This window comes from Hypomesus transpacificus, chromosome 17, assembly GCF_021917145.1.
Source record: "Hypomesus transpacificus isolate Combined female chromosome 17, fHypTra1, whole genome shotgun sequence".
Classification (NCBI taxonomy): domain Eukaryota; kingdom Metazoa; phylum Chordata; class Actinopteri; order Osmeriformes; family Osmeridae; genus Hypomesus; species Hypomesus transpacificus.
The window spans coordinates 15,851,036-15,859,759 of record NC_061076.1 but is presented as its reverse complement, the minus strand read 5'-3'; the positions used below and the strand labels follow the sequence as shown (position 1 = coordinate 15,859,759).

The following is an 8,724-nucleotide window of genomic DNA, read 5'->3' as shown; positions in this document are numbered from 1 at the left end:
TAGACAGAAAAGTGGAGTCACGGCCTGGTTTAAATCAGACTTTATTCTCTGTGAGAGATCTCCAAAACGTGTGAAATGACAGGAAAACAGAGTTCAAAAAAGACATCTACGGCAAGACAGCAAAAACACACACAAAAAAAACAACAGACAGGAAAATGTTGAAGAAAGGGAAATAAGGACAGGTGTATTTACAACTCCCCCCTGAAGAGAGAGGGCCAAACCAGGGTAGGAGAGAAGCGAGGAGCTACAGGGGCCACAGAGGGGCCAGCTAGCAGAGTTACAGCAGTAGGCCTACTTAAGAGTTAACAACCCGACATTGACACCGCAGGGAACAGGTCTGCCCATCTCTCGAATCCAGTTTTGTTTGATGCTTTCAGAGCAAAGCTAACAAATGAGATGCGGGGGGCCAAAAATAATAAGAAGAAAGGGGGTGACTTGTGTCCGTCATAGTTTTCAGAAACAAATGAGAAGGCTACGAAGCGATGATTCAACGGAGGCTCAAAGACGTTCTGTGTTGAGGTGTTGAGGCGTTTACGCAATTTCACAACAAAATGTTTACTCAGTAGTTTGTTTTTCAGGTTAAACCAAACGGGAATGCCAAAGAATGACTCACTGGCTTCTTAAAATCATACGGGTCTAAGAAACAGAGAACATACTGTGTGTGTGTGTGTGCTCGCCCACTTCACCAGTGTGATCTAAGAAACGTGACTGCTGACATGACGTGAGAAACCAATGATTAAACCCCCCCCCCTTGTGTACACTGCATGGTGAGTGGGTGTTGGACACTGGACACCCCTTCCCCCTTTCGTCCCCCCCCCCCCCCCCCCCCCCCTCCGAAGGAGAACGGCTTCCAAGACAGGCGAAGAGAGTCCTTCAGAGTTTGAAAATGGTCTTGCTCGGCTGCAGATGAGGTGTAAAGCGCCCTTGGCTCCGTCCTCTCCTCCTCCTCCATCCACCCGCCTCCTCCCCTCCTCGTCCCCCTTCACTCGTTCTTCTTCTCCTTCTGTTTGAGCAGCTTGTTGATCTCCCTCTTGGCCATGCCGGCGTACTTGCTGATGACTCCGTGCTGGTTGAGGCCAGGCAGCAGCAACAGGAAGCTCACTGGGGGGTCACACAGGAAGTACAGTCAGGACACACAGGAAGTACAGTCAGGACACACAGGAAGTACAGTCAGGACACACAGGAGGTACAGTCAGGTCACACAGGAAGTACAGTCAGGACACACAGGAAGTACAGTCAGGTCCCTTTCAAATGTCATGCGGGGCTTTCCATGATCCCTCAGACATCAACACCTGAACCAAGGATCAAGCTGAACAATCAAGATGTTGCTGGCTGTGGAGACTCCGAAGGATGGTACGGTGATGAACTCAGAGCAAGACGCCTTTACAGCAGCAATTTAGCTACAGGTTTTGTTTTCCAAAAGATAGAGAGCACCAAGAGTGGGCCTAATAAACATCTGCAGGGTTGAGCAGCTATTTCCTCATGAAGCTGTGACACTAGAGAATTCATATGGCAGTTGCGTAACACCAACTAACGGATGTAATTAAGGCTAATGTGGAGTGAGGGGAAAGACTACACGTCCAGTAGGATGTACAAGGTCAATCCCCACACAACTGCCCTCATCTGTCCCGTGAACTTTAGCTACCAACTGACTAACCAAATACTATGTCATCAGTACTGGTGAGTATAATTTGTTTTAGTTGCTAATGAGGAGTGAAATAAACAGGACTCATTGGCATTGGCATTCATGTGTGAGGAATAAATCTTTTTTTTCTTTTCTTCAAAGACGTGTAGACGTAATAGTATATTGGCTCATGGGGGATACTGTGCACATACCTACTACATAGTTTATTAGACCCCCGGTGTCAGGTCAGACAACCGGTCTGACTAGTTTCCCTTTTACCTGCTGTAATCAGCCTGTTCGAGGCATCCTGACTGGCTAGAGACCCATGTACCCTGCTCAACCCACAGAGCTGTGGAGAACATGCACACTCCCCTGTGCTGCACGCCGAGTTATGCACTCACAAGGCATGTTGGAGTGACTGAATTAAGATGATGCTATTTTTTTACAGGTCTGTTTTGTGTCCATGAACAAGGCTGTAACAGTGCAATGTCTCTCCGCCTATCAATGCAGTACTAGTCTATTCTTGTTTTAATCTCAGCTCCCACAGTTAGGCTTCCTGGCCTGGTCTGGTGTTGACTGCTCTGAAGACCTGAGACGCTACCTGTGCTAACAGCCGATTCTCTCTCGTTCAAGATAATATCCAACTGTCCTAGAGTCTGCTAAATGACTAAATGTAAAAAAAACTTTAAAAAAACTAAATGTATAATCTTTTAGTATCCTTTTACCTAAAGTTTTCAATGTATAACCAAACAGCCGTGTCTCCACAGTTTTTGTCAAAGCTGTCTTCATGACATGCTCTATTAGTTAGAGAATTGCTTCATGAAGCTTCAGGTATTTCTCCAAACTAATGGATCCACTTAACTTTTAACTTCTTGAAAAAGTGCCAACTGTTTTAGGGAAAGGTGATGTCACTGACACGGTGAACTCCATTATTGGCCTAGCTAGTACTAAGCTCACAAAAACAGTCTCCCTGGCAGGCTTGTGAAACAGGACGTGAATCTAACCAGCACTTCCGACCAGTCACACCTCCTGCTACAAACACTTGTGACTTGTCTTAAGGAAACCAATGACAAAAATGAGAGCAAAGTGATTCTAACCATAGAACAACTTTTGAGTATCCACCATTGGGTTTTGTGGCTTAACCTTTCACCCCAATCCTTCTGTTTGACTCACTCTGTTCATTCAGATCAGGGTTAGGGCACTTTCAGTCTAGGCATGCCTCCGCCTGTACTATGTGACACAAAGGAGCCATATAGAGACGTCCTTACGTCACCGCCTCGCCCTACTCAACCATTCACCACCCTCCCCCAAAAAAACAAAGTTTAATGAGCAAGAGGTAGCAAAGTGAAAAATTCAGTTAAGCTGACATGAGAGGCACTGACTCTTAATGGCTGTCAAGAGCCATCAAAATATATTTGTGTGTGTGTGTGTGTGTGTGACACACGTGAATCTTCATACGCACCAATCAGGTAGGTGAGGAACAGGTTGTGGACCTGCTGCCCAATCCAAGCCACCGCCAGCAGGCTGCTGATCACCGACGCAAAGTACTGTGGGTAGAGAGGGGGGCCCGTCACAACCAACATCACAGTACTGTGGGTAGAGAGGGTGGCCCGTCACAACCAACGTCACAGTACTGTGGGTAGAGAGGGGGGCCCGTCACAACCAACATCACAGTACTGTGGGTAGAGAGGGGGGCCCGTCACAACCAACGTCACAGTACTGTGGGTAGAGAGGGGGGCCCGTCACAACCAACGTCACAGTACTGTGGGTAGAGAGGGTGGCCCGTCACAACCAACGTCACAGTACTGTGGGTAGAGAGGGGGGCCCGTCACAACCAACATCACAGTACTGTGGGTAGAGAGGGGGGCCCGTCACAACCAACATCACTAGGGAGACGCTGCTCATTTCAACTCTATCTATTCTAGGCTGAACAAAAACGCAGCCAAGCACTGGCCCTAAGGCCACGACGTACTTCCGACCTTTCTAAAAAAGACAGTAAACGTCATTTCGCCATGCGTCGGAACGCGTTTGTAACCAAGACCCGTCAAAAGGCAGACGTGACACGGGCGAGGGTTTGCTAAAGCGGGCTCTGCCTGCAGGCTGCGCGGCGGCGGCGACCGTAACCGGGTTAATGACGAGCTAAATGGAGCAGCAGGCTGGGGCCGATCAGCTGACTGGGGCCATATTTATCTGCAGCCCAGAGAGAGCTGCTGCTGCAGCTAGGATACACAGCAACAGGAAGTGAAGGGCTGTCGCAGCTTGAACAGCGACTGGGAACGAGATCCCAGGAGGGCCCTTCATCTAGACGAGAACCTGTAACGCGATGCCTTTTAAGCCCATCGGTCCGAGCAGACGCCTCTTGGAACCGGGAATTTAATTCCCCTTCCGGAAGCGAAGTTGCCAGTAACAACATCACATGTCTGGGGGGGGGGGAGAACCCGGGTATAACTTCCGGGCGTGGAACGCAGAGCTCGGGGGACGTCGGCGCGGCGCCCCGTGACCACGGCGTACCATCTTGGGCTTCTCCTCCTTCAGGGCGAAGAGGCGTTTCCACCAGCCCAGGACGCGGCGCTGGGTCTTCACCAGGTTGCCGCAGATCTCGTGGAAGCGCTGCTGTTGCTCGGTGGTCCTGTGGAGGGAGGGGAGGACGAACGGTCAGGTGGAGTGGAGGCTGAGAAGTTTTTTGCTGTTCTTTTTAATCCCAGTAAAAACACCTTGTGATCTCTAATGGAGGGCAAACAGTACAACGTTTGTTGGGACGAAAATTCTGCTTACGTGTTTCATCACTGCGACCTTGCGGTATTGAGCTACATCCTTGCACAATTTAAGACATTTGTGCAGTCTTAAGCCACACGGAACAGACTCGTTTGCTAAGCTCATTTTAAAAAGGCAGCATCCACAGTTTGATGTCACCTACTACATGCCCCAACAAGCATGGACCAGTTTCTCGTACGCTCAATGCGACTGGGCCACTTTCTTACTTGTTGGTCACATCTGAAGACTCAGAACAGCCTCCAGCACATAGCGTAACAAACACGACACAGTGCAAAGTCATGCTACGGAACGAAATGTCTGCCAATGCTGACTGCTTCAGTAATAAGAGCACCCAAACATGCATCTACTTGATTTGCTTAGCAAGCATTCCATCTGATCACATATCATGTGATAATAAAAGAGCAGAGCAGGTCAGGGTGTGTATGCCATGGGTCATGACTTGGCAGTGGGACTTAGACCAGAGGATAAATGTGTCTGTAGCGTTAAGAACGTGACCTTCATTTCCTGCTTGGTCTTCAGTGCTTATTTCAGGCAGTCGGACCATTGCCTTATTGTGTGAGAGACGGTGTGTGTGAGACAGGGTGTGTGTGAGAGACGGGGTGTGTGTGAGAGACGGGGTGTGTGTGAGAGACAGGGTGTGTGTGAGACAGGGTGTGTGTGAGACGGGGTGTGTGTGAGACGGGGTGTGTGTGAGACGGGGGGGGTGTGAGAGACAGGGTGTGTGAGAGACAGGGTGTGTGAGAGACAGGGTGTGTGAGAGACAGGGTGTGTGAGAGACAGGGTGTGTCTGAGACAGGGTGTTGGAAGAAGCAGAGGGAGATGGAGAGAGTTATAGAGGTAGAAAGAAGGAGAGAGGGACAGAGAAACAGAAAGATAGAGACAGGTGGTACACGATAAGCCAGCATGCTGAGCTTTGGTGGCCCCCATGTTACCCCCCCCCCCCCTCACCACTGGTTGGAGCCAAAGACGCGTGGGGCGAGGGTGGGCACCAGGTAGTCGGCCAGACACAGCAGCATGACGGAGCCGGACAGCCCAGTCAACACGGAGGGGTCCAGGTAGTAGATGAGCCTGGGGGAGGGCAGAGTGGGGTTAGACTGGAGGCAGGCTCCCTCGCACTACTGCTTAAGGAGAGGGGGACACAGGGGAAGGGTGGGGTTAGACTGGAGGCAGTAGTGGCTCCCTCGCACTACTGCTTAAGGAGAGGGGGACACAGGGGAAGGGTGGGGTTAGACTGGAGGCAGGCTCCCTCGCAACTACAGATTAAGGAGAGGGGGACACGGGTGAGGGGCGTTTTACGATGGTGTGTGTGTGTTCATGCCTATTATGCATCCTCTCCACCAACAACATGTTACTTTAGGAGAGCCTATACTCAAGATCATTTGCATTTAACGTTTAACGGGTACAAACATGGGTAACTCAACTAAACCCCGTAACAGTCCTTTGCCAAATTAGGTTAATGTAGACAGCAAAAGATCAGCAACATAAAACCTAGTGACCAAGGCTGTGTCGACCAGTATGTCTGTGTAGTCTGAATAATAAATAGCCCTCCGCCATGTTCCCTCAAACCGTTTACAGGAAGTGTGAGTCATCATTAGGGTCCAGGGTGCGACCGAGGCACAAACCGAGCAACGTCAGACCAGTGACGAAGACTCATTGTTACGTTGTCACTCATCCAAAGCAGCATACAAGCTGCGACTTCCTGATCTGTTGTCAGAAAGCTCTACCACTGAGCTAGTATTACATAACTGCTCAGGTACCGGAGAAAGTGCTTCCTATATTTGTGTATCCACGTGTATCCGAGTTGAACTGGTTGAACTCACTCCTCAATATGAATAACACCCATCCGCACCATCGAAGAGCTGGCTTTTCAGTGGCGTAGCTGGTTAGAGTGGTGTTTGTAAAGGTGGTGTTTGTAAAGGATGTGTTTGTAAAGGTGGTGTTGGTCACGTTTTGGAGTCAGAGGAAGAGGCAGGTGAGTGAATGAGTGAGTGAGTGAGGGATATACTCACGTGAAGAGGACAGTGGTAGCCCCCATCAGGACGGCAGGGAACCAGGGCTTCTCCCAGCGCACGACCCGGTCCCCGGCCAGGATCACCTCCCCCCAGCCCTGCAGCTGCTCCTCCAGCTGGGCCGTCTCGTGGGCCTGGACGCACACACGCACACACGGAACATGAGGACTGGACGGCCGTGCCAGGAGATGGGAGGGGCCTATTCCAGCTCACACAGAGCGTTTTGCTCATTGCTGTAGACTAGCCTACACCTTACCTCTGACACCCAAAAGGAAGGGTAGGCCTACTACACGGCACACTTGTGTTGACGTTTAAAAGCTAACTGGAACGTGTCTGGGCACTTTGTTTTTTCCCCCTTTGGCGGAAAAGTCTCTCAAAAGGCACACAATTCACCTGAGGCTTCATCAAACCCTGAGATCAACATGACTAAGTAAATGGGCCTACCCAGTGTGTGAAAGAGTAGCCTACATTTCAAGGCGGGTGACACGCCCTCTGCCAGTGGCAGTAACAGATAACGCATGACTCGGCTGGAGAAGACATATTTGCATAACGTTCCATATTTCAAACTGCGACATCTGTACCCTTTAAAACAGTTCACTCGGCAGAGTAGCTTTCTAGCCACCGTGACTACCTTTCAAATCATCTCAAGACATGGGCAGGGTTCAAAGGGGCCAAGAGACTGGCACACAGAGGTTCCATTGAGGTACGCGTTGTTAAAGAATCCCGCACTGTACCGGCAAAGCACGGATCGTTTTCTCAGCTGTTTTTTTTGCCAAGGACAAGGGTTTCTAGTGACGCACTGCTCATCACGACTAAAATGGATACAAGCTAGCCATACATCCATCTGCCCACGCTTGAATTGTACAGGAACAAAATATCAAATCACTCGTTTATTTCGACTTTGAAAGCGTTTACCTAGTGCCAACTGTACACATTAGAATTGGGTCGCGTTCTGGTTTGAGGCTGCCTAAAATGTTAACGTTTTGTCGGGAGGCGTCAAGCCTAACAAATACAACTAGGAAGCCAGATGAAAAAACATGAAAAGCAAACAATCACATTCTCATCGTTATTTAGCTGATGGGTTGTCTATAGTAACTGTACGAGATGGCCAGGCCCAGCATTGCTAACTTCTTAGCTGCCGTTTAGCACCAGGCCACTACTGTTTGCACTGTGACCGTGACGGGTTACTTAACTCACCCACCAACCTAGCAAGCATCAAGATAAACAGTAATAACCTAGCCTAGCAGACAGTCAACTGAGGGTCACGTGTAATTAATGACTAGTTATTAGTGGCTAGTTATTATTCAAGACAACGGCTTCAACAACTGGTTTAATTGCAAAAAGAACCCAGCATTGCCAAATACTGTAACGACGACGTTAACGCCCACTTCAGTTTCAGCCCCAACTAGGCTATAGCTACATTTGTACACGACATAAAATAGGCGTTACAGATACACTGCATTTAATGCAAATTACAATGGTAGAGCCATTTGTAGCTACAGTAGCTAGTTATTAATTAATCAGTACAAACACAAATGAACACACGCCATTGCTAACTAACCAGTTAGTATCTTGACGCGATATGCCAATTTAACAGATGGCCAGATTAACGATTTAGCTCGCTAATGGTTGTTGTTGAGAAAGATTCTCACACTGGTTAATCCCCAACCCTGGGGAGCCAGAAAAGGTGGGATATCTGGCTAACGGAACCCTGTTGTTAGATACTGTACAGTACAGACTAGCCTAGCTCTGTTTGCAGTTCACACTGTCCTTTCCAACACATCCAAGCGAACAAAGCTCTGCGCAGTCAAATTGTCACGCTGGACCCTGCTGTATATATACTGTTTTTATAGTATAAAAATACTAGCTAGCTAACTAGTTGCTAGCCGACCTACAGTAGAGTAACTCAAACCCTGCCGTACAGTACTAAGTAGCTAGAGCTAGCCTAGTCTAAGCGTTCCGTTGAGACTTACCAGTATATTAGCGCTTTTGTTGTCTCCTTCAGCCATAGCGAGCAGTGGTGGCAGCCTACAAAATGTTTCGTCAAATGTCTTTGTTCAGTTTAAAACGTCCCAGAGTACAGCACTTACTCCCTCTTCCCTTGCCTCTCTCTGCAGTTCATAACCAACGGTCGAACGGCAGAATGATTTTATATCAAAACGAAATACGTCACGGTGACAGGCTTTATGGGAAATGTAGTTCGCACAGTTCCGTTATTAACCGGAACCTGTCAAGACCTGTCAATTATTTAATGTCAATATACATTTGCTTAGTATGTTTTGTCGGGGCTAATCGTACCCCAGTTTCGCGAGTCGA

General features: G+C 48.8%; 2 protein-coding genes across 2 annotated transcripts in view; both read right to left on the bottom strand.

Moving 5' to 3' along the window:
• Positions 1-8,724, bottom strand: part of LOC124479583 — a 272,624-nt gene that overhangs the window by 125,294 nt on the left and 138,606 nt on the right.
• Positions 25-8,546, bottom strand: arl6ip1 (ADP-ribosylation factor-like 6 interacting protein 1). Its single transcript, XM_047038539.1, has 6 exons — positions 8,382-8,546; positions 6,409-6,542; positions 5,348-5,467; positions 4,136-4,253; positions 3,087-3,171; positions 25-1,101 (listed from the first exon to the last, which is right to left on the bottom strand). The coding sequence occupies exons 1-6, from the start codon at positions 8,415-8,417 to the stop codon at positions 983-985; spliced, it is 612 nt and encodes a 203-aa protein (XP_046894495.1). The 5' UTR covers positions 8,418-8,546; the 3' UTR covers positions 25-982.